The 25,691-nt window shown below is 34.0% G+C and overlaps 1 protein-coding gene across 1 annotated transcript; it reads right to left on the minus strand.

Annotated features, from left to right (window-relative positions):
• Positions 1 to 654: 654 nt before the first annotated feature.
• SLC6A14 (solute carrier family 6 member 14) lies at positions 655 to 23,926 on the minus strand. Its single transcript, XM_003931051.3, has 14 exons — positions 23,696 to 23,926; positions 22,499 to 22,664; positions 19,139 to 19,270; positions 17,428 to 17,589; positions 16,481 to 16,628; positions 15,215 to 15,347; positions 13,435 to 13,575; positions 9,026 to 9,254; positions 7,513 to 7,638; positions 6,239 to 6,357; positions 5,609 to 5,708; positions 5,219 to 5,328; positions 2,269 to 2,436; positions 655 to 1,245 (listed from the first exon to the last, which is right to left on the minus strand). The coding sequence occupies exons 1-14, from the start codon at positions 23,741 to 23,743 to the stop codon at positions 1,099 to 1,101; spliced, it is 1,929 nt and encodes a 642-aa protein (XP_003931100.1). The 5' UTR covers positions 23,744 to 23,926; the 3' UTR covers positions 655 to 1,098.
• Between the last annotated feature and the right edge of the window lie 1,765 nt (positions 23,927 to 25,691).

Consider the following 25,691-nt stretch of genomic DNA (forward strand, 5'->3'; position numbering starts at 1 on the left):
TTAAACCAGTTGTCAAAAATATATAATTAATATATAAAGCTCTTAGTGATATAGTTAATTATCCTTGGTAGAGAAACTAGGACATAGGACTTCCTAATTTGGCTTTGCTCATTCTTGACAAGTTTGAAAAGTTTATCTTCCAATAGTATGTAAGTTACCATCTGTAAATAATAACTTATTCATGTAAGACAAAACCACTGTATCAGCCATGTATCACAATCATAAAAGGCTAGATTTGATTAAAGCCATTTTCTCATTAACATTTAAGTCCATATTCTATTTGAAATGAAACCTATATTTCAGAGAGTATAATGGACAACTCTTAATTTTGTGAAACACAATAGAAATTCAATGGGTCATAGTTTTCTTTCAAATTACCTAAGAAAGGAAGATTGTTTTGGGGAAAATAAGTACTCAAAACTCCATTTTCTGGATTTATCACTTACTGGCCATAGAATCCTTATTTTTCCATCTTATTTCACTCTTTATAAAGAACATTAACTAGTAAGTTCCCATAGAAAACATGAGCTATAACAAATGCATGGGGTTTTTAAACATATTTGGATAAAAATTATTAAACTATAGTCCTCTTATAGTATACATAGTACATTTGTCCATATATTTATCACATTTCTAATTAAGTGAGGCCTTCAGTTTTAACTCTTTCTTTTAAATGTATGGATTTATTCCCCCCCCCCCAGATTTGTGGAAAAGAAAGATTGTATATTAAGAAAATGCAAGTAAATAATATTTTAAAACTTGTGTAATAGAAAATATATTTTCTAAGTGATTAGCTCAAAATAAAGCCTCCAATGTATTAGAAAAGCATTATACTATTTACAAAAATATAAATTGTGAAATAGAGACAGTTATATGTGTGTTATACAGATAGATAACCTAAAGGGGAATATTCTAAGCATATGGCTGAGCATTAAGAGATTTACATTTTTATATTGCATTTCTGCTTAATGTGAAAAAAATTACACTATCATGAACATAGTATGTACATTTTACTATTCAATTAACATATAAATAAATAAGTTTCCCTCATTCTAAAAAATAATCACATTATACAATCATATTTTTTTCAATGAGATCTCATTCTGGTTTTCTGCTGCCACTAACAGTAGGTATTTCATGGTCAGCCTCCTTTTTGGGATCTGTCATGCCTTTATATCTCTCCCCACGATGTTGTTCCAGGTAGGGACCCCAGTTAGAAGCTGGTCTGCAGCAACTTATAAGGCGCTGAAATGCAAAAAGAAAAAATTCTTGTCTTAGAATTTAAGTGCTACAATCTGTAAACAAGCAAATATTGAACTTCACTTTCATTTAAATTATTTTTTCTTTACTAACAAAAAATAGGAATCATAGAAAACTATTATCTAAATTCCTAATAATGCACAGTTTACCACGAAAAAAGTATAATCAAATGTAGCTAGTTGTTAATAGAAGTATATTAACTACTAAACAAAAATAACTGAGTCTGTAAATGATTTCAAAACAAGGTGTATGCACCTATTAGAGTCACAGAGTGACTATTGTACCTTCACTGAGTCAGGCATTTCCATCCTGATCTTAGGATGAGGACAAGCTGAGGATCTAAACCAGTGTATATGTGGAATGTGTTTCAAGAACAAAGGAAAGGGAGTTCTAGGATCAAGCCATTGATTTGGATTTATTGTTGTATGGACTTAGGAATTTATTTAAATCTAAAGCTCCTGAGCCTACTTTGTCATTGTCCTACTGAGATGTCATAATGAACTTCATACCCCTAGACCACCGTGGAACAGGGATGACTCAGGGTCTAAATTGGGTTCAAGCTATTTACCAGGATTATTTCAGTATAAAAACACTATTAGGATGTATATTTTAGCTAGATGAAGTTTAACAGTAGTGACTATGGATATAAAGCAGACAGGTCATTTGCTTTGTGGCATCTTCAGGGACAATTCAGCACAGGTACAGATGCCATAGCTGTCATATGCTAAGCACTGTAGCAAGGCCTGGGAATACAGCAACAAGTAAGGCAAGAGCCTTCCCACAAGGAGCTTATAGTCTAGTATAGAGAAACACAGCAAATATATAAATAATATAATACCATGTTGTACACTAGTTAACAGATGGTTGTGTCAGGTACAGAAGTAGCCAAGAGGAAGGAATAATTAATTATATTTTATATAATCTCATATTGCCACCATATGAATAAATTAATCTTCATTTTGATCATAACTACTTTGTATAATGTATTATAAATTTCAGTGCACTCACTTGAAAGATGTTTCCTTTAGCCTGAATTATTTTTATGATAGCCATAATTGGTATCCAGATAATGCAGAAAATAATCATGCACCAGCCTAAAGCAACTCCCCAGTCAGGGTATGGAATTGTGCCATAATCAGGTCTATGAAATTGCACCAGTGACCAGATAAATATTGCCTGTGAAAGTAAAATGTGCAAAGACAAAGCTAAAGATTAGACTTTTATTGTACTGATGATTAGCAATTTGATTCTGTTCCTTAGATGTGATTTGTCAAAATAATTAATATGAAAATATATTCAAACAATGGAGATAATCAGGTAACCAGCCAGAAGATAACAATATGGAATGAACCAAAATAAATAACTCTATTTTTACTTTGAATAAATTTTTCCCAAATTGATACCATCATATATTTATAAATCCAAATACTTGTTCAACATATATTTCAATAAAATACTTGACCATGTATCAGATTGAAAGTAAAATAGGATCGGAAATTTTCTGTTATTGGGCTTTTCACTTTGATTTATAATAGTATGGTTTTATTCTATGCCGTAGATTAAATCTATATGCCAGCATATAAATTAATACAATGAGAATATGAAGTACACTTTAGTGGGCAGGCTTTTCTTCTTGCTTAGGAATTGCTTCTATTCTTTCCCACTGCACAAGGCTCCCCTTTTGACACATCAAAAACACATGTGCATTTACACACACTATTGGTGCACATTTACCGAAGCACGTTTCACTTACAGCCTCTTACTGAGGAAAAATAAATAAATATATGTTTCAGAAATACAGTGAAATCTGAATCTTAAAAACACTTTCAGGCCAAGTTAAAATAAACCTACTAGAAACATTGAAGCATTAAAACTAATTATTTAGAAATTGGTAAAGCAAAACAAAACAAAAAACCCAATAATTATTTAGGAGTTTCCTTATAGTTAGCTATTTTTGTTTTACTAAAATCAATGAGAAAAGAATAAATAGATTCATAAGTTTAATTTTAAAATTAAATGGCTTAGCTCCAGTAATTTAATTACAGCAATTTAAATGTATTTTACAATTACTATACATGTACATAACTATAAAAGAATGGAGGAGGGCCGGGCGCGGTGGCTCAACCCTGTAATCCCAGCACTTTGGGAGGCCGAGGCGGGTGGATCATGAGGTCAAGAGATCGAGACCATCCTGGTCAACATGGTGAAACCCCGTCTCTACTAAAAATACTAAAAATTAGCTGGGCGTGGTGGTGCGTGCCTGTAATCCCAGCTACTCAGGAGGCTGAGGCAGGAGAATTGCCTGAACCCAGGAGGCGGAGGTTGCGGTGAGCCGAGATAGCGCCATTGCACTCCAGCCTGGATAACAAGAGCGAAACTCCGTCTCAAAAAAAAAAATAATAAAAAAAAAAAGAATGGAGGAGGGATAGTAGAATCCAAGACACATGACTTTATGCAAAATAGATGGCAGTGTAAATCATTTCATATGTAATACTTTCTCATTTTAAATTAAATTCAAGTGTCAAACTTATGTAATCAATGAATATGAGCTTCCTTTTTTGTTTTTTTGTGGTTTTTTTTTGTTTGTTTGTTTGTTTGTTTGTTTGTTTGTTTTTGAGACAGAGTCTCCCTCTTGTCGTTCAGCCTGGAGTGCAGTGGCAAGATCTCGGCTCACTGCAACCTCCGCCTCCCGAGTTCAAGCGATCCTCCTGCCTCAGCCTTCAGAGTAGCTGGGGTTACAGGCGAGCACCGCCACACCCCGCTAATTTTTGTATTTTTAGTAGAGACACGGTTTCACCGTGTTGACCAGGCTGGTCTGGAGCTCCTGACCTCAGGTGATCCACCCACCTCAGCCTCCCAAAGTGCTGGGATTACAGGCATGAACCACCATGTCCGGCCAAATATGCGCTTCTTAAGAGATTCTATGTTGACAAGGGGGCTTATTTTATTATGGAGACTTGTCAAATGAAAATATTTAGTGGCATTTTCAAAATCATTTAGCAAAAATATGGAGTGTCCAAATATTTTAATTCAGCATTATCTAGTTTCAAACTGCTCCCTTTTTGAAATTGATTTCATAATGTTAAAAAATGTAATCCTCTCTACAAACAAATGTGACACTTTAGATTTGAAGGAAATCCGGGATAGAATTACTTAATGGCTTTTTCTAGGAAAACCTATGATGCATGAAGGCAAGGAGAACCAAAACACACCTATGAAGCTTTGACCCTACCCCACCTCACAACCATTATTTCTAGTCCATAATCATTCTCCATCCAGTGTAGTGTTTATTTTGGTGCTCAGCCATCTACTGTCCTGAAATGTTATTTGAAGATTTTAAGTTGATATGTATGTCTCTGGAGTAAGACAGCTTTTGCTTTACCTCAGCTCCTAAATAGTAATAATTGTTGATTTTATTAACATAAACCATTGCCCTTAGTGACACAGGTAAGTTTCATTTGCTACTTTCAGATGCCAAATACCTTCCTTATTAAGAGATAAAATATGGATTAAGATATGACTGTTGTTTCTCAGCAGAAAGTATATTTAAACTGAATTCCTTGAAGGGAGGATCTGGGCCTTATGTATCTTTGTTTTTTTCTGTGCCTGGCAGAGAGGTTAGGAACATTATTGATGGCTCAACATATTGTTTTTTAGGGAATAGGCAAATTCATATTTTATTTTCATTTATTCTATTGATAAATTTTAAATTATTGATAACTTTTATATCTACGTAAACCTGTTTATTTTCTCAAATGGTAAATGTTTAAACTGATGGCCTCAAAATAATACTGCAAAGGCATTTTAATTTAGGCAGCTTTGAAGCACCAGCCATATATACTTCAGAATCTGAAAGTCATTCAAAATTACTTTGCCTTTTGTCTTCAATGTGAATTATTAAGTTTATTTTAGAATGTATATATTATTGATATAAAGTTCATGGTATATTATTACTTACAATCAAAAGGATAGGTGTAATGACAAACCAGCAAGCTCTCCACCATAGCCAGAATATCCACCTCTTTGCTCCAATCATCATTTCTATATCCTCAATGAATCTGTTCCCTCCTAAAGAAAATAAAGAGTACATTGAGTGCTTGCTAATATTTTCTTCCAGTAACCATTGTGGCATCTATTATCTTTCTATGTCTAAACATTTTTCTGTATCACAACAATGAATCATACACCTGTAATTACCTTTTCTTCATAACATATTTTTGTCCAGTATATTTTATTTTACTATTATAATAGTATAAAATTAATACTATAATTCAGTAATCATAATGAAAGCAAATCAAACTAAAGTGTTTTAGTAAAACTTGAAAATAATTTTATAGTTACTATTTACCATAGATCCAGATGATTCCTACTAGCTCCAGTATAGCTGCAATTAAAATGCCCCATCCAGCGCAGAAGTGGTCAATCAGATGAACCCAGTAAATTCCAGCCTATCAAAAAAATATTGATTACTTCTAGGTATATTTTAACTATGTTTATGATTGATGAGGTATTCAAATTGAATCTGTCAATCTTGACATATGCTCTTTAGTTTCACCTCTGCTAAAATGTGAAAAGCAATGTTTCAGATGTAAACTCATATGTGGCTTTAAATATCTCAAAAATCTTTCAATCTATACTGAGTCACTGGAAAACAATAAACACTTAGAATTGTTGATTATCAAAATGGCATGCATTGTCTGTATGTTCTGTAGTGGCTGCTAAGAAAGGTAGCATGTGTTTAAAGTCTGTAATCTTATTGTAACTGAGGTAACTGTCCATTATTCGTCCTCCTCATCTGCAAAGTAGACTTACTATAAAAGTAATAATCAAGAAAATTGGGCCAAAACCCAGAAAACTTTGATCCAAGTCATGCGTGGACTTGTCACTAAGTATCCTCTTAAGCCTTGGTTTTGTTAGTTAGGTTATAAAGTATGTTCCAACTAATATTTTTTCTATGAAAATAAATGCTGTAGTATACCTGAGTCACACAGACGAGACCGAGGAGAAACAAAACCAAGCAGCAACCCAAAGTTATGGGAACCCTCATTTTCTTCATCACTTTGGGAAATAAATCTTGAATTGTTGTGGTGATCGTTTCTTCAGAGGGGTAGAAATGACATGTTATATGTCAACTTATTTACCAATACTGTTAATCACATAATTCAATGTACCTTAATTAAATTTACAAATATATGTTGATAAGAGACTCTGAGCCCTGCTCCTTGCTTTTAAAAACCCATAGGGTTATTTCTTTTGACAGTCACCACTTGTTCTGATGAAAATCAAATGCAGTTCTATTTGTGTTTTTAGTCTGCTTTATATGATTTTTCACTGATAGTAACTGTAAGGTAACAGTTCCCTGTGAGTGAATTAGTGTAAAAGAAAGAATTCTAATAGGACTTTTAAATAAGGTAAATTTTTGAAAGAGTGGTGTGGAGACAGAAAGGATTCTAGGTTTAGAAATAAATGGTTTCATGAAATAGGGAACTCGCTAAGAGTAGAAGGATGTGTAAATGAAAATATCAGAAAACATGTTTGAGGTTTTCAAGGACTTTGAAAGCCAACCAGAAAACTCTGAACTTTATCCTATAAGCAGAGTAAACTATGAAAATATTGTATTTGAGAAAGTGGTAGGCTGAAAATTGCTTCGTGTAAGCTAGGTAAATCCCTATGTATGTATAGAAGTATGTAGGAGGATGATCATTGCAGCAGTTTGTTTAATTTTTTTAAAATTGCTTATCATTCATATGCCCATTATTATGGCAACAAACAGACTGTGATTTAGTTAGATCTACATTTCTGTGTATCAGTGCGATTCGTAATGAATGCTAAAACAACTTTCAGAGTCATATAACTTCACATTTATGTGAAACTTTAAAAATGTGTGTATTTACAGAAACATATAAAATGCATATAAAAATGGACAAAATAACATACAAAATCCACTCTGAGTTGCTTCTAGAGAAAATTGTGAATTGTATTAGGAAGAGAAAAACAGAGGACTTCAAATTCACCTGTAATAGTTTATTTTCTTAAAATATCTGAAACAAGTATGATGAAATAGTAATGTGTATTCCTTTTGAGTGTCAAGTGTTTTTCTGTATTTAAATTTTAGTTAAAACAACTTTGAGAAAGATCATTCTGAGATTAACAGCTAGAGGGGCTAATAGGGGTAATAAAAGCACGTTTTAAAGTAGAGGAAACACAAGAGAAATATAAGAGGAATATGTTAACACTGGAAATATTACTTACCAATTGAAGCAAACTGAGAATCAAGACCCAAAGTTAAAAGCATGAAAAAAAATAATATGGACCAAAATGGACCACCTGGGAGTTGGGCTAGAGCTTCTGGATAGGCAATGAATGCCAAATCAAAACCTATACAAAAGTATGGTATTTTAAATTAGTTACCAAGAATATTCACATGTTTAAACATTTACAAAATAAGATATTAAAAAAATCTCATCTTATTTGACAGCACAATCCATGACATAAATTTCTTTTTATGAACTATTTCATGTTCCCTTTTTACATTATTTAATTTGGTTGTTTTGTGATGTGATAATGTGAACATGTGACATGAATTAAGTTAGCAATACAGACTAATGTAAATGGTACATTCCTCACGTAAGAAATTTTAATTCTTTTTATAGTTTCATTTAAATTATTTTATTTTTTAAGATTGACAAAGAATAACAGCTGTCTTAAATTCCAGAAACGTAAATTAGTTTATATTATCTTAGGCTAGAAACTCTAAAAGAATTGCACTACTAAGAAATATATATCTATGAACTAACCTTTGTTTTTAACCTTCTCTTCAAATGTTTACCCAGAATCACTATATGGATGTATGCAAAATCATATATAATGAAAGTATAAATTAAATCTTGTTTTCCATTTGATGTTACCTTTAGAGTATTTTTAAATTTTGTGCCAGTTCTATTTTGTGATCCTCAGTTTTAAGTATTTTTGTTTCTCCAACCTCCCAGAGGACTAATTTAAGATTCATGAAAATTAGCTTTTAGTCTAGGCTCTATCACTTCCTAAATATTTGACCTTCTCCAATACATAAATGCACCTTTCTGTGCATCAATCCACTTCTCTGCAACTGAGGAGCTGGACAATAGATAATCTACAAGGTCCCTGACATTCTGTTATGAATCACCAGTCCTTCCATCATATGATACTAATTATAAACAAAATTTTAATGAAGAATCTCTACTTAAAAGAACCCTAGTATTTTTTTTCCCAAGAATCTATAGCCACATAATCAAGCATCCCTAGCTAATATCTATAAAGTTAGGCAGTTCACTAAGATTCATTCCTTTAAGGCTATATACAACTGGACACTCCAAGTCACTTGACTCTCTTACGTGTATGATGTTCATGTGATTTAAAAATTCAAACCCAATACTGTAATTATACAGAGGGATTTGCATGTACATTTTCTTTCTTTTATGATGCATGGGAAGTGTTTAGCATGATGCCTGAATCTTGAAGTTGTATAGTAAGTGGTTCATATTAAGTACTAACCTAAACATCGTCTCTTCTTCAACAGTGTTTCCCTAATATACTCTTCTTTACATGGATAATCTAAGAATTATTATATTATTACAGCAACCAAATTATATAAGATAAAATAAGGAAGAAAATGCAATATTCTAAATCATGACTGTTTTAAGTAAATTTCTATAAACCTACATTAGAGTTTCATAAGTGAGATACATTGAATTAATCAAAATTGATCATATATAGCATTACAAACCTGATTTTACAACTTGAGAAACTTCCTTTCCAGATATATGGGCCATGTGTCCCAATATAGAAAAAATAGCAAATCCAGCAAACACACTAGTGAGACAGTTTGTCAAACAAACTACAATGGCATCAGAGAAGCAGTTGTTTTTGAACTTATTGTAAGATGATAGAGCCACTAAGCCACCCCAAGCCACTGAAAGGGAGTAAAATATCTGAGTGGCAGCATCTTTCCAAACCTATAAGAGAAAATAATTTAATATTTTAAAACATATAATCAATTTTTCACTCATATAAATACATATGCAAATATGCTATTAATAACAATGAAATGAAAACCCAAATGCCCACTACTCAGCTTAAGAAATAAAATTTTACAGTCTTTTAAAAGACTTCCTTATCATCATCATCCTTCTACCCACCAGTGGTAATTGCTATCTTGACTTTTGTTCATAATTTCTTTGTTCTTTTTTACACTTAGTTTTGAATGTTTTGGAATTTATAGAAAAGTTAATAGATGTAAACTTATACAATGTGCCATTTTTTATTAGGTATTGTGAGATTTATCCATCATCAAGTTGAACTATATAAAATACCCACTTTGTGACTCAAAAGTAAAAGAATATAAGCAAATTCATTTAGTTAAATTAAATAAATGTAGTTTTAATTATTCTTTTCTACCTGTTTGTTTGTTTTTGAGACACAGTCTCAGCTCTGTCGCCCAGGCTGCAGTGTAGTGGCAAAATCTTGCCTCACTGTAACCCCCACCTGACAGGTTCAAGCAATTCTTGTGCCTTGGCCTCCAGAAGCTGGGATTACAAGCACATGCCACCACACCCAGCTAATTTTTTGTGCTTTGGTAGAGACAGGGTTTCACCATGTTGGCCGGGCTGATCTCGAACTCCTGACCTCAGGTGATCTGCCTGCCTCAGACTCCCAAAGTGCTGGGATTACAGGCATGAGCAACCATGCCTGGCTCTTTTCCACTTCTTTATTACCACACTGCATATGTCACAATTTAACCTTTCTCCTGGTGATGGACATTTAGGTCATTCAGTATGTTGCTATTATGGAGCTGTGAACATTCTTGTACATTCCTCATCTGTAGGTGTGGAACTGTGATGTCGTAAAGTACATGCATTCCTCCCTTCTAAATCTTGCCAAATTGTTCTTTAAAGGATTATGCCATTTTGCATTCCCACCACCTGGGTGTGAGGGTTCCCATTCCTCCACCTACTTGCCAACACTTCATTTTCCATAGGAGTCATTTTTGTTTCTGTGAAATTCCCAGTCATGTCTTTTGCCGGTTTTTGGTTTAGACTGTCTTACTTGGTTCCTAAAATTCTTGATGTAATTTGGATTCTAATCTTTTTACTATTATATATGTTGATATTTTTCCTACCAATTTGTGGCTTAATTTTGTTTACCTTTTAACATTGTGTCCTTTAATGAATGAAGGTTTTTGTTGTTGGTTTATTGTAGCTGAAGGTATCTATCTTTGACTATATGTGTTAACCTTCATCTCTATAAATTTTTAAAAACTGCTTAGCCCAAGGTTATAAAGGTGTTATTCTATATTTTCTTCTAAAGGAATTAAAGTTTTGCCTATATTGTTAAATTTTCAATTCACCTAATATTTATATTATGCATATAATTATATATGATATGTGAATATGTGAAATTTCCAACTGATATTGTTTCCTAAATGGGATATCAATTGCTCAAGGATAATTGATATTATCCATTAAATAAATTAGATATCAATTGGATATCAATTCTATCAATTGGATTATCATCTCTTTTCTTATTGATCTGCATTGCCACATCTGCCACATACCAAGTTCCATTTGTTTTTGTATCTATTTCTGAGACTACTATCCTGTTCCACTGGTCTACATATTTATACCTATGCTAACACCTCAGTATTTTAATTAGTACAGCATTATAAATATTGTCTCATATCTGGTAGGAGAAGTCCTCTTTACTTCAGATACACCTTGGGATTTTGACCTTTTTCCTTTCCAAATAAAATTTAGAATCAAATTTCAAGTTCCATAGAAAACTGTTTTGGGATAGATCATGGTTATTTCACTTATATTTAAGAAAATCATGTTAGAATTAAAATGCCCTCTTATTTCTTAGGCCACTGTCCATATTAAGAGATGAACAGCATGCTCATGTTGGTCTCTGAGCTTCTTTTACTTGATGTGTTATGTGTGCCTGTTTGATGGTGAAGTGAGTTTGACAGTCCTGTGTTGTGTAAGAATGCTACTGAATACCATGATGTGTACCTAGGTCACAAATAAAAATGAAGAGAAATTCCAAACATAGTTTTAATCTCCATATCTATTAATCTCATAACCATATACAAGATTATTACATTATGGATTAGGAAATCGTAATTCAAGTTTTATTAATTGGCTGTGTACAATTGGCTAAAACTGAATCTATGTAGGTCTTAGTTTCATCACTGTAAAATGAGGGAGTTAGAAAAATAATCTCTGAATTCCTGAAGACTCCATCTATAAATTTGTGTGGTTCTCTACTCTCCTGGAGATCTCAATGAAGTTCAGATATTCCAAGAAAAGGAAAGACACCTGATTATTATTCCATGTTTAGAATATATATTGTGAGGATTGAAGAAAAAAAATAAGAAAAACAACTGTCATTGCCAGCAAATCTCCCAAGAAAGGAGATGGGTAATGTTATGTTGGAGAGTAGAGGGGTGAGAAGATTAAATTGTATGTTTCACAAGGAGTTTTAGGTTTCACTCTGATTTTTTAAGATGTTAGAATCACTGAAACATAAAACAATATAAAAGTGTCATATAAATTTTTCAGAATGATTTCAAGGAAGTACAAAACCCAAATATCTTAGGCTTGCAAAAACCACTAAAAGAATATCAAAGGGGATTTTTAACTAGGTTCAAAGTCATGAATTTCAAAAAAAAAAATGGTGAATCTACTTCTTAGGGAAAATATTGTGACTCTAACAAGATAGTATAAGAGAAATAATTGAAATAATTGTACATTAGCCCATATTTATATAAAAGTTTGCTATTTCCAAGTTCATTAACATATTTTATCTTGTTCAATAACCTCACATAGAGAAGGTGATGAATGATAATTTCCATTTTATTTGTTTCTTATTTACCATCCAAAATGGTCTTCAAATGGGGAAGAGATTAACCAACAAGGCTAAAAAGAGTGAGGCCCAAAATAAATGAAGAAGCAAATTAAAATGGCCTGTGAACACATCAAAGTATATTAAGCTCCAAGACTATAATAATAAAATTCCATAGGTCTAAAATAAGTTAAATCTGTGTGATCAGTCATTGAGAGGAAATTACTGAGCACAAAAAAAGGTAACCAATGACCAGAGACTGGCATTTTAGATTTCCTAAAGGTAACTGTAAATTAATGACAGATTTCCACAATTAAACGCTAATCAATTTGGCACTGATCACAAAAAAAATTACAAGAAATAAGTACACACCTTCTTGTAAGTATTTAGTAAAGAAGACAGCAGTGGCTGGAAATTAGCATGAGTTCCATGAAAAATGCTATAGCAAATTAAACTAATATCCATTTGAATAATACTACTAGTTTGGCAGATAATATAGCGTCTCTTGATTTCAACGTAAGATTACAGGTTTTTAGTTGAACAGAAGCTTAATGTGTGCTAAGAATATGATATGACTAGTAAAAAAGTAAAATCATTCTAGGCCATACTTACAGAAGCATACTATCTGTAGTATACTTACTGTTAATACTCTCAGCAGTCAAATTGTGAAATATTTTACATACCGGTGATAATTCAGTCATTATATGAAGGTAAAGTTAAAACAGGGTTACCCAATTCTTACTCATGGCACATGTTTAGGTTTTTGGTATAAGTAACAATTTTGGTTATGGAATGTTTAATCCATGTCAAATTTATGTTTTAACTTCACAATTCATTAGGCAAAATTTGATAAATTTTGGGGATATTAAATTTTGAAGAAAATTAAAATGTATATTAGACAATTAAACTTTCAACAGTAATCTCTAAAACTACTATGAGTTTATCCAATAAATCACATAGTCCTAGTCATCAACTTGCAAATATTTATGCATGAAATATTGTTTTTCATATTAATAAGCCTGAAATTTTGTTGGTCAAATAGAATCAATTTATATGAATAAAAAATGAATTTTAAAATCCTATTTCTAAAAATTATCTCACTATCAATAAAAGAATATTAATGATATGTTAAATATTAACTAAGTCAGACATCCTAGTGGATAGAAACTGATAAATTTAACTGTATATTCTTTTGCAAGCTATTAAATTTCAATACTCATATGGAACCAAAGACGTTTGGCATTTGCTTTTAAGATTTACCTACTCAGATAATCTGAAATCCAAGTTAAGACTCACCTCAGCTTCCCTAAGTTTTGTGAAATTTGACTGTGCTCCAATATAGTATGAAATGCCTTTTGAAGCACCCTCCAAAGTTGCACCTCGTACTAACAAGATCAGTAGGACCACATAGGGGAAAAGAGCTGTAAAATATACCACCTACCAAGAAAAGTAACCAAAGATTAGTAAGTTATTTTAAAAATCATGATGTATAATTGCATACAAGTAAAATTATTAGCCAGTTGAGATTAATTAAAGTGCAGGGGATTTCATAGGGTCTGATGATATACCAGTATTAGTGTGATTTCTTATTTGCATCCTCACCACTCTCAAATAATCCATTTCAAAAATACTTTGATGTATTAATAAGCATTTCCTAGGTTTATGTTGTAAATAAATAATACATCAGCAATGATAACTTGGGATCTCAGCAGAATGCTCTCCTAAATATATCCTTATACATGTCTGTGGAGACTGAATGTCTTCTCTCAGTAAATTACTGCATTGAGGCAAGGAGGGAAATGATTTAAACCCTGCATTGGTTAATACCTATGCAGCCTTCAAAGAAAAGGAAAATACTTCCTAGCATATATTCAAATCCAAGAAAAGCATATTGAAGTGAATACTGGACATTTGTTACTGTTATCCTTATAGCTACCATTAAGAGAGTTTGATAGCACACACGCAAGTGCACTGCTTCTGTACTAGATAACACCTGGTTCCCAATGAGCAGATTGCCTTTGAGACCAGCTTTGCCTTAATGTGGATGATTTCCTTGATCCATAGATGTCCTATGTTTTATAATACACCCAAGGAGATGATTTAAACAGGTCATCCAGACACCAGTAAAAATTAATTGCCTGGGTAAATGGCCTTTAATGGACTGTTTCAATATTAACATCAAAAGGAAACCAAGGGTTTCAAAAATATGGAGCTAAAACATTTTGGAAAGTTTTCACTGAATTTGTGATATTCACAGCATTTTTGTAATGTAACAGCGTGTCTCATTACAATTTGACATTAACTGGATGTGCTAGATAATGTACTGAGAATACAAAGACAAGATCCCCAGTTATTCCTGTCCTCAACCTTTAAGGAAATTTCCATTGACTAGTTAAAAACAGACATTTTTTTTCTGGGTATTGTATAACTGTTCACAGAGAAAATTTCATGTTCTCTTAAATTACCATTATTCTCTATGAAAGTTTATAAAAGTGAACAATGAAGTGTGAAAATATAACAGAATGCTTTTCAGAAGAGTTCCTTTCACTGAGAGAAAAAGTTCTGTGTTCATTTTGGCAATATTTAAGAAAATGAATACATAGTGTGTGTATACATACACACACACACACACACACACACACACACACACACACACCTCTCTCTTCAACTAGGGGATTCCTGATATTATTACTCTCTAGAACAAGGATCTAGACTTTTCCAAACCAAACATTGCAATATATGATTCCATTCAAAATGTTTCTTTATAAAGTAGGATAGAAAATTTAGCAATATACTCTCAAGCCTCAGAATGCTTTATCAGCTAAAAGGGTCCATGTTTTTAGGAAATGTGCAACTCTAGTACCAGTTTTTATTTTGTTTGTTTTGTTTTGTATTTAGCAATAACAGAGATCCTATGTATTTACTTAGAGCTTAAGATGACTACTGAGAAAGCTTTTCACACATTTAAATGGTTCCATTATAGAAAAAAAAAACATGCTTTTGATCATGCTTGATATTGAACTACAATGAAATTGGGAAGCTGCTATATCACTATCTGATGTGTTTTTTAAATTACCTTGCCAGAAGACTTGATTCCTTTAAAAAGTGCTGCTCCAACTATGAGCCAAGCCAGAAGAAGACAAAGTGCTAAATACCACACAATTACTCCAGTCTCATCCATTCCACTTGATCGTTGGAGCGCCACTTTACTGAAACACATAAGCCATTTTATGATCACAGAATCACTTGTCTTAAAGAAAATATATTGAATGTTGTAATATTATTTGTCCAGGTGGAAGCTTCATGAATATGGTATCTTATTAATAGATCAAAATTCTGTGAGCCTTTATTGATAGATACCATCAATGAAGAGGTACAGATAGTTCATTAAATGACCAGCCTCCTAACTTCAGAGTTAACCACATCCAATGCAAAGTTTCAAACCATAGAATAAAAAAATCTATTGATTCTTTTAGGTATTACTTTCCCCTATTTCAGGATCCTTTATGTAAAGAAATTAACTTTATATCAGATTTTATATTTTACTATTGCAGTATTTTTTTATATTAAAATAATGAGGAAAACATTTAGATTATAGTAAATATTTTCTCATTCCATACTTATAGATATCGTCAAACTCAAATGATCCCATTATTCACACCTTTTCCACAGACTTTATGCAAAATTCCAAGATTCTCACTAGGTACATGCATAGATCTAGGATCTTACTTCTAAGATTGAAGTTTGAGAACATTTGAAGATCCAAAGTTTAAAAAGAGTTACAAAGGTCATTAACATGTGAATGAAGAAGAGATCATTTAGCAATAGAGTCAACAATATTAGGTGAAGGTAATGGATAGGTATAGAGTAAGTAAAGAGAGATCATTTAATAAAAGTAAATATAACCCTACATATCTATTCTTACCATATAATGACAATGGTAAACAAAATTGATGAGGAATTACACTTTTTTAAAAAAAGCAATCTTACTCATCACCCAGCTATTTATCATTACAACTTGATCACTGCAGTCTAAACTTTGGATATTTTTTCTTCAAAGCAATTTCCTAACTCATAGCTAATAAGCACTTAATAAATCAGTGCAGCATCCTGCCCATTTAATAACTAATTTATAAAAGACACATTGCTGACTATGAGCTAATTTTGCAGATAACTACTAATAACATGGCATAGGTAAACATTTGAGTTAAATGAAATATAATTTTCTCTGACTTCCCTTTTTCTATTTATGTGAATTAAGGAGGGGTTTATTGATATTTTGTTGTTTTATATGAATTTTAAGATAACATCTCTTTAAAAGTAAATTATCTAGCATACTTACTTCCAATATTGTTCACTGGGAAGCTGCCCTGGCTGATAAATTTCACTGCCATTGATGCAGGTTAAATTGTTGATATCTACCCAGCTTTTATTTATTTGTATAATCTCCAGTATTCCATTATTTATTGTACTCACATTACAGTGTGTTACTAAAGATGATAGAAAAAAAATATATAGACACAGACATGTACTTAGTTTTAGAAGACTACTTTCCTGGAAAAAAAGTTTTAATGATAAATTATTTAAATTACCATCAAAATTGTTACTTGGAGAAAGTGGAGCAGAAATCTTACAGATGGAATAAGCTATGTACATTCAGCATTTTAAAATCTTGTCTACTTAACTAGGAGGGATTACAAAACTGTCTGCCTTTGTAAACCATGATTATATTTACAGTAACAACAGGTATAGAGTAACAATTGTTTCAGTTGCAGTATAGTGCTCTAACAAACTTTTGGCATGTGGAATTACCTATCCAACCTATGTTTATAAATAAATTAAAGCCTTTAAACTCAGAAGCATTACATATTTATAAATTTATCCTCTGATGTACATAGGTAATTAAAATGGTAATAATCTATGACATGGATGGTACATTATCCCCCAAATTAGCAACATAGGACATGAACAACATCTACTGTCTCCTGAGACACACAAAACTATCATGGATAGCACTTTTCTCCCTTTGTCATTTTCTCAGTTTCTCCTCTCCTGCCCAGAACTTAGGCCTGGAAGAAGTACTCCTAGGCAAGATTGAGCCTTCCTGGCTGCTTTCAGAGATTAACACATTGTATTACTTATTTTTTCAGATTATATATGCTATCTTCTGCTTTCACTAGTGACCTTTGGACCACTTAAAAATGTACCTAAATTGCTTAAAGAATGATTTAACCCTTCAGGCACATTAAAAAAAAATGAAAGAATTATTTGGGGGTTGACAAATTTTACCTATTGGTGATCTGCTACAATTTTTATCTGACCACGAAGAACAATTTTTCCATGGTAGTTCACTTTGAAAAGAAGCAAACATGTAGTAAAGACTATAGGCAATTATGACATTGTAATAGATTGTCACAAAAATGGATATCAGGACCATTGTAATTCCCACACCTGGAAAAAAAGAACAATTAAAATAAAAACCAAACTCAAGTGAAGTTTATTTTGCTAATTCATAAGAAAATGTATCTCGATTACCACAAAATCAATTGTAAAATAAAAAAGACTGTATCCGGCTGGGCGCGGTGGCTCAGGCCTATAATCCTAGCAGTTTGCCAGGCAGTGGCAGGTGGAACACTTGAGAGCAGGAGTTCCAGACCAACGTGGCCAATGTGGTGAAACACTGTCTCTACTGAAAATACAAGAATTAGCTGAGTGTGGTGGCGCACACCTGTAATTCCAGCTACTTGGGAAGCTATGGCAGGAAAATCACTTGAACCTAGGAGACAGGGGTTGCTGTGAGCCGAGATCCGCCACTGCACTCCAGCCTGGGTAACAGAGTGAGAATCTTTCAAAATAAACAAATAAAGACTGTTTTGAATGACTTTTTTTCTTTTTTCTTCCTGGGAGAGTAGGGGTTAATGCTGTCTGACCAATTTTCTTCTAAATTTAAATTCATTTTTATGATTGGCTTTTGGATGCAGTTTTTCAGTTGATTAGAAAGGGTTTTAAGGCCAAGGCCAGAAGACTTGTTTTAAGCCCATCAAATTCACATAAAGCAAAACCCATGTCTATTACTTTTTCTTATTAAGCCTACAAATTCTTGTCAGATCATGCAAAGCAGACGTTCTTTAGACAAAAAAAAAAAAATCAAAGCTCGTATCTTATTTGCTCACTGAACAATACAATATTCATTTACAAATCAACATTTTGAAAAGTAGAAAATGAAGCCTCTAAATTAAGAACCTGAAGGGATGGTGTACATATTTTTACAACTATGTGTAAAGAAAGTTAAATAATTCAATGACAATCCGAATTAAATCTCAAAAATTTCCTTAACTAGGTAGTTTTAGAATGCAGTTTAGCGTGCTGAATATAACTCCTATGCTTAAAACTAGCTTTTAAGGCAGTTTCCTCACTCTTCCAGAACAATATTCTATTCACGAATTTATTTTTGATGTTGCATTGAAAACCATTTTTGCAAGCTAACATATATCAAAATTATATTTAATCTTCAGACAAAAGAGGTAGTTTGATGTTTAATAACAAGGCATTTATTAAGCTTTACCAGTGTCCTATTAGGAGCATCCAAGAAAAAATAGTGGCTTACCTTCAACTTTTCTGAATGAGGCACTGTAAAAGATATGCAAAGGCAGTAGGACAAAGACTAAATAGAAGTAGAAAAAAGTCAGAGACTTTAAATTAGAGCACTAGATCATGTGCCAAAAGAATTCAAAAGGTTAAAATAGGAAAATAATGATACCCTTATTACTGTCTTTAGTGTGCTTTCTAACCCTTCCCATTTCTGCAGCCCAGGATAAACAGAAATAAAAACATTTGATTTTTAAATTCTATAGTGGAAAACTGTGCAGCAACACAACAATGATGCATGCTTACTTTGCCTTAAATTGTCAGAATAAGCAATTTTTCTTCCTCATAGTGAAGGTAGCTATATGCACAAATATACTAATAACCATGGTGAAGAAAATGCTTTAATACCAACCTTGAAACAACGGAAGAATCCTCCAAACTGAAACTGGACCTAAGCTAGCAAATTGTCCCAGTGAACACTCCAGAAAGAACAAAGGTAAACCAGCCAATGCTAGCATAATTGCATAAGGTATCAGGAAGGCACCTAAAAAAGGTAAGAAAGAATCAAAGCACTATTACACGTCAAAGTCTTGATGGCACTTTGACAACCAGCGTAACATTTTAAAAGCATCCTGATACAGTGGAATCAAAATGTGCTGGGTTTGAGCCTAAAATTCACTACTTTCTATGAATAAGTAGTTGATTCTTTAAATCTTGGATTTCTCATCTATGAAATGGGTATCCTAGTATTACCTAATGAGGTTGTTGTGATTATTACAAACAATAACGTATAAAAACTTAACCAGAGGATTTGAGTGATCCCAGGCATTGGAGCCAGATAGACCTAGGTTGAAATCCTGGCTAGACCATTTACCAGTTATGTGACCTAGGGCAACTTACCTAATGTCTGAACCTTGGATTCCTTATAAAAGGGAGAACAAAACCAACTCAGTTTGTGGTAAGGGTTCAAATACAGGGCCTATGTGAAAATGCCTGCCAAAATGGAAGGCACACAGCACATGCTCAACATTGCTTTTTCTCCTTTCTCCTTTAAAAATAAATAGTCTATTTTTAAGACTAGGGGTAAAAATGCTAATGTGGCTCAGAGTGTAAGTTACTGAAATTAGATTTCAGTAAGAGTCACAAGGTTCTTCACTCAATATTAATACAAAACATATTGGTTTTGTTTGAAGACTCTGAATTTTGAGACATACTCAATTAACTTTCAATTTGATGAAGAATAATTCTCCCACACTAGATGATTCATCCCCCTCCCCTACTTTTAATCTTTTATCATTTTCCTTTTGTTTTTTCTTTCTACTTTTGGGGCGTAGTGTTTTTCATTAGAAGCTTTGCAAAATTATAGGTTGAAGCCACGACAGAATATTAAACTTATTAATAAAACATTCTAGAAGTATTGGTAAAGTTTAATAAGGAATGTAGGGATCAGTGGATAAAAATGGGTTTTCAGATTATGTACATTTTATTTACTCATGTTACAGTTTTGCCTCAACTATTTTTCATATTATGATACTGTGTAACATCACACCTAAAAATAACACTTTTTTCAACTCTCAGAATACATCTACTACAAATGAGTCTATAAAGTACTTGTTATTTATTCATAGGTAACTGACTTACTTTAATGCTAACCCTGGAAGTCACTAGACCATAGGGAAAAATATGTTTGTAAAGATGTTGCAATGCACATACCATCTTTACTGTGACTAATAGAAGTTCAAGTCCTGTGAAAGACAAACATGAAGAAAAAATACAGAATATCCCTGTTTAACTACAATAAACAAGCTTAACCAGCTGAGTGCTAACAGGTATTTTTCTTTACAAAAAGATTACTTTCTTCAGTGTTATGTCTGACTTCTCAGCTATTATTATTAATACTATCCATAGTTGATAAATTGTTAATATAGTGGCCATAAATCGTCAATACTGCAGACCTAGACCCTAAAGTGACAGTTCTCTTTCACAAACTGTTAAAAAGAATATACAGATAAAAATGTTTCCAGGTTTTAGAAATAACTTTTAAACCTGACTGTATTATTAATCCTAATTAGCATTTAACAAATTTGAATCTCACTTTCCTCTTCTAGACTTGGACAAAAGAAGAAGCATTGAGAGTGTTAACTTAAAAAACTGAAAACCAATATTGCATATAAAATTTTAGAGGAAATGATGAAAAAGATAATAGCATACAATTAATATTATTATTGTTTTGACTATATTTTAAAATTTTCTATTAAAACTAGTTTAGGCTGGGCATGGTGGCTCATGCCTGTAATTCTATCACTTTGGGAGGCCGAGGTGGGTGGATCACAAGGTCAGGAGTTCAAGAGCAGCCTGGCCAAGATGGTGAAACTCCATCTCTACTAAAAATATAAAAAGTAGCCAGGCATGGTGGTGGGCACCTGTATTCCCAGCTACTGGGGAGGCTGAAGTAGAGAATTTCTTGAACTTGGCAGGTGGAGGTTGCAGTGAGCCAAGATCATGCCACCACACTCCAGCCTGTGTGACAGAGCGAGATTTTATCTCAAAATAAACGTGTTTAATATAGTTCCTAGAAATTTGTGGCAATTATTGGGCCTATGTATGATGTCAAGGCACAGGGGATTTCTTACTCTAAACATGAGTTACAAGAGGCTCAAAATGAGCCAGAATGCTTCTCTTCACCACACTGGACCTTAGGACATAGACATAAACAAAATTGTAATTTCTGATGCATTTTCCAGCTGACTGAATGACTCAGCTTCTAGATAGGGGAATTTATGCTACTGACACTTAAAGCATTTAATAAACAGAATTCCTTTCTTAAGTCTCTGAAGACCACTGTGAATATTTTAATGTAATCAATTAACAAGAAATATGATTGAAATATCATCACACAAAATCCTATTATACTAAGAAAAATAATTATAGTGGCACAGTCTCACTGGCACCCAGTTATGAAATATAAGGGCATGTCATCTCTATACTTCTAATAGAACCTGTAATTACAAGTAAATAAAATATGGTGTAAGTGAAAAAGTTGTTTGGACATTACTAGAGAATTGGGCAATTCATTTTCTTTCCCATTGTGTGTCACCTCAAAGTTATATTTCTCTCCTTATTCTAATTGAGTCTACCCTAATGATCTACAAGGTATAAACAGCATTGTTTTGCAGGAATAAAACATCAATCCTTGAACTAAATTATTTCATTTTAGAATGATCTTCTACATAGTCCAGTTTGGAATACATGTAACTTAATATTGCAGCTTAAAATACTAAACCTTTAATTTTTAATCATCTCTTTCCACACTTAAATCATCACAATATAATGCATTATTTTAGTTAAACAAATAATTTATTTGAGCTTCTTAATTGAACTTGATTTCTCTGTTTATTTCTGATTCAGCTATAAATTAAGCAAAGCACAATTTGAGTCTGAACAGATTATCACAGAAATAGGCATAAATTAGAAAAAGTATGTCATAGTTGAAGATTACATGAAATCTCAAATCAGAAGCTTAGAAGTACTAAAAATAAAGCTTTCATCAAGTTTATATCTGAGGATTTTGTGAAACTAGCTTTCTAACTTGAGCTAGTATCTCAGACTAATTAATAAATTCAATATGCTTTTTCTCATTCTCCCACTGACCCAAACTATCAACTATCATATGCCTTCCTTCAATGTGTAAAACACCCTCAGAGGCCATACAGCATCACATTTAAAACTGGAGGGAAAAGCGAAGGTGTGGGGTGGGGGTGAAATAGAATACCTCCACCATTGTTGTAGGTCAGATATGGAAATCTCCACACATTTCCCAATCCCACTGCGTATCCAACCATAGATAGAAGATAATCCGATTTTTTGGACCAGTTACCACGGTCCTGATTCTCATCATTTTCACCAACATGGAAATTCTCTGATGAAGCTGACACTTTCTGGGGAAGAGAAAACATCAACAGCTTTTCTTTCTACTATTACAAATTCCACAGAAGCATAATTTCACAAATCCATAGAACAACAGAAAAATGGGGGGAACAAACCCTGAAAACCATAGCTGAGGGGAATGCTTTAGAAAGTTGGGGAGATTTCTGCTGATAGCTGCTTTTACTTTACAACATTTACCCCTTAGAGTGGGCATAGTTCTGTAGGTATGTTTACTACTCCATCAGCTGAGATTATCCAAATTTTGGTAAAAACGTTAAATGTGGCACCAGTGTGAGGCACAAATGAAAGCAGACAAAGCAGGCTGGAAATACAAAGGTCTCTGTCACAGCAGTGTGAGGGGCAAATGAAAGTAGACAAATCAGGTTTCAAATATAAAAATCTTAAAGGTGAATTAGATAAAGTCATTACTATTGATATTGTAGCAGATCTTTGAGCAGGATCAAATGTAGTTTCTACTGGAAAAAAAGCAATCGAACAAGAATCCATAAACTTTTCCTATGGCGTGATAATATTGGATGTATCAAGTTAAGGGTAGTTTAACTTTTCTCTGTCTTATAGATTAAAATCAGCGCTTTTCTGAAAGCCATAGAATAATGTGCAGAAACAAATTCTCCTGTGTCACCAGATGGAGTAGCTCTCTCTCCACTTGGGAGGGGGAGGAGGGATAGGGGTTCTCCCAACCTGCTCACTGCTCTGGGGTATGGAGGGTTCTTGGGTCAGTTAAGGACAGTATACTTTTGCACTTTTCTCTAGCATATGGACACAGTTAGGAAAAGGACAGAGAACAGGATTTTATGGGTACTCCCAAGGCAGAGGATGAAGTGGCCCTGAGTCTTCTAGCTAGGAGAGTAAGAGCTTTTCTTTTTTCTCTTCTCTATATTTATATCTCAGGCACACAATAGTTGAACAGAAACATGGAGAACAAGGAAAAGTCACAGAAAGCAAAAACTGAGACTAGCAACTTCCCTTAAGTTTTCTACTCTCAGGCCCTCCACACCTCCCGCAGCTCCCAGACCCCTACCTCCTTCCCCCTGCAGTTGAAGAAAGTCAGGCACTTCAACTTGTCCATGGTTGAAGCTGGCTCTGCCTCGCCTCCTCTTGCAGTCTGGCTGAGCTTGACTGGTGGCAGGTGCACACTCCCCTGTTCCTACTTGCCAGAGTGAGCCACCTTGCCCAGGGGTGGGACCATTTATGGAGAAGCTCTCTCCTCCCCCTCTGGGTGTCCAGTAGTGTCAATTACCGGAAGGGACTAAAGTGAGGCTCTGGTTTTTCCCCAGGTAAGCCTACATGTAGCAATCTCCTGCCCCAACCCTGGGAAAGGGCTGGGCTGCTGGAGAGCAGAGCAGTCTGAGCCGAGATGACTGACAGCCTTTGACTCAGAGCTGTGTAGGTGCCTTTGCAATCTAGTCTCCTTTCCTGGGTTCCCTGTTTCCTCCTAGCCTCGCCTCTCAGTCTGGTCTCTGTTCTGGGGCCAAGTGTTGATCTCTACAAGTGCTGGAGGGAGAAGAGGGCCATCCTGTTCCCCAAAATTCTCCTGAACAGACCATACCACCCTGGGTCCTCAGATTTCCCAAAGTTTTGCCTCTCACTAGAAAGCACTTGATTTCCTGGGGCAAATGCTGCTCCCAGAGGAAAAGCCCCTGAATTGGGCACCTTGAAAAGCAGCCAGGTGAGATAAGATTACCCAGCTGGCTCAGCCTGAAAAGAGCAACTTGGAACCTATGTCTCGGACTCCCTTCTCACCCTTCAGGACAGCTTTGCCTTTTACAGGGATTGCTTTGTGTGGTATTTCAAAGAAGCCAAACACAAACAAATTATTGAGTAGGTTTATGGGAAATTCTAACCCTAACAAAGAACCACTCTCTGTAAGAAAGATGAGCCTTAGAAAGTAAACTATGAGGAAACATCCCAGAATGACCAGGGAGGAAATATTATAATGTGGTTTACTAAGGGAATGCCTTTTCATCAGAAAACTCAAAGGATTTAAACTCAGTCTGCCCAGGTAAGAGATAGTGATGGTGGTTCTATGAAGCACAGCACAAATTCATGCACACAGAGGAATGAACAAATAGGCAAATTCTGTACCTGATGTATAGCTCCTTTGTTTTCCACTGACTGAGAAAATTTTTCATTTACATTAGAAATATGCCTTAGGGAATCTAGGCAGGTAAGGTAGAGAAGGTCCATGAAAGATGTAGGGCGCTAGTAAGGAAAGTATCAGTAAGTTTCACTTAACTTTGTCTTGAGCCTAACGAAGGCTGATGTGCATGTGTGTGTGCACGCATATGTGTGTACCAATGGGGAATTGGGGGAGGAAGAGTGCTAATGCATGAGTGCATGACCATTAGTACTATATACTACTGGTGTGACCTAAAGGCTAAGAAAAAACGTAGAAAGGAGAGAAGCAAGAAGGGCTTATAAACCTCCTTATAAAAGGAAGAGCTAAAAAGCAAATCTAGTAGCATTTACTAAACTATCAAAGTCCCATATAAATGAAAGGGGCCCACCTTGGGGCACTGAAAACAATTGGTAATCCAGGGAATAGAAAGAAAACAAGAATCATAAGGACAGAGAGATTATGGGGATCAAAAGGTGTATTAGTCTGTTCTCATGCAGCTATGAAGAACTGCCTGAGACTGGGTAATTTATAAAGGAAAGAAGTTTAATTGATTCACAGTTTCACATCCCTGAGAGGCCTCAGGAAACTCACTTCATGGTGGAAGAGAAAGAAAACATGTCCTTCTTCACATGGCAGCAGGAGAAATGCTGAGCAAAGGGAGAAAAGCCCCTTATATGACCATCAGATCTTGTGAGAACTTACTATCATGAGAACAACATGGGGGTAACCACCCTCATGATTCAATTACCTCCCACCAGTTTCCTCTCACCACACATGGGGATCATGGAAACTACAATTTAAGATTAGATTTGGGTGGGAACACAAAGCCTAACCATATCACGTGGCAATGGTATTTGTTAGACAATGGGATGAATTTTCCCTGCCTATTATGCAGTAG

Source organism: Saimiri boliviensis, chromosome X (assembly GCF_048565385.1).
Source record: "Saimiri boliviensis isolate mSaiBol1 chromosome X, mSaiBol1.pri, whole genome shotgun sequence".
Lineage (NCBI taxonomy): Eukaryota > Metazoa > Chordata > Mammalia > Primates > Cebidae > Saimiri > Saimiri boliviensis.

Excerpts from the sequence above, each read along its gene's own strand:
- SLC6A14 (XM_003931051.3), bottom strand. The coding sequence starts at position 23,743 with ATGGACAAGTTGAAGTGCCTGACTTTCTTCAACTGCAGGGGGAAGGAG. Across the intron at positions 13,576-15,214 it reads GAATCAAGTCTTCTGGCAAG|GTGGTATATTTTACAGCTCT; the intron begins GTAATTTAAAAA and ends TTTTCTTGGTAG. Across the intron at positions 2,437-5,218 it reads TTACACCTATCCTTTTGATT|GCAATATTTATCTGGTCACT; the intron begins GTAAGTAATAAT and ends TTACTTTCACAG.